Consider the following 850-nt stretch of genomic DNA (forward strand, 5'->3'; position numbering starts at 1 on the left):
GTTCGCTCCTCTTCACCTTCAGCCACTGCACCAGAGGCTTGATGGTCAGGCCCTGGAAGACCGCTTGCTGAGCCCGGGGCAAGGCGGGGCCTCCGCCCAGGGTGGCCCCGGCCCAGACTTCAGGATCGAGCCTGCACAGTCCCCGTGCCACCCGCGGCCACACTGACACCCGCTGGCCTGGACTCGCTCCTCTTATGGGGAGCCAGACAGGGCGGCCTCCGGGGCGAGGAAGCAGTAACTAGGCCTTGTCTGTCGGCCGCGGCCCGGGACGAGCGTTCTGGGACAGATTATGCTCATCCCCCATGGGGCCACGCAGAGGCCTAGAAACAGCTCCTGTTACTAAAATTACAAAATCCAATTAGGGTCTGGAGCCTGGAAACGCTTGTCCTGATGTGCTGGGGCAGCCTCGAGGACTAGCAGGGACGGGGACAGTCGGAAGTGGGAATGGCCAGGGATGGGGACAGCCAGCGGTTGGGGACAGCAGCCCGGGGCCAGGGACAGCCAGAAATGGGGACAACCAGGGGGTGGGGACGGCCGGGGGGAGACATCAAGGGCAGGGAATCCAAGGGTGAGGATGGCCAGGTACAGGGACCACCAGGGGATGGGGACAGCCGCCAGGCGATAGGGATGGCCAGCAACGGGGACAGCCAGGGCCAGGGAGGGCCAGGGAGTGGGGATGGCCAGCCGTGGAGACGGTGGCCATGGGGTGGGATGGCCGGGGATGAAGACAGCCGGCACAAGGACAGCCAGGGATGGAGACAGCCGGGGGACAAGGCTGGCTGGGGACAGGGATGACCAGGGCACAGGGATAGCAGGGATGGGGACTACTGGGCAAAAGGAAAGCCAGGGA

General features: G+C 65.5%; 1 protein-coding gene across 1 annotated transcript in view; it reads right to left on the reverse strand.

Annotated features, from left to right (window-relative positions):
* SLC9A3 (solute carrier family 9 member A3) overlaps positions 1 to 850 on the reverse strand; it is a 16,981-nt gene that overhangs the window by 6,704 nt on the left and 9,427 nt on the right. The window contains exon 9 of the mRNA XM_021706333.1: positions 1 to 25. This exon is cut by the window's left edge and continues 33 nt beyond it. Within this exon, the coding sequence (XP_021562008.1) occupies positions 1 to 25 (25 nt within the window). The remainder of the gene's footprint in view (positions 26 to 850) is intronic.

The sequence above is a fragment of the Carlito syrichta genome, unplaced genomic scaffold (genome assembly GCF_000164805.1).
Source record: "Carlito syrichta isolate Samal-C Ts95f unplaced genomic scaffold, Tarsius_syrichta-2.0.1 Scaffold315456, whole genome shotgun sequence".
NCBI classification, from domain to species: domain Eukaryota; kingdom Metazoa; phylum Chordata; class Mammalia; order Primates; family Tarsiidae; genus Carlito; species Carlito syrichta.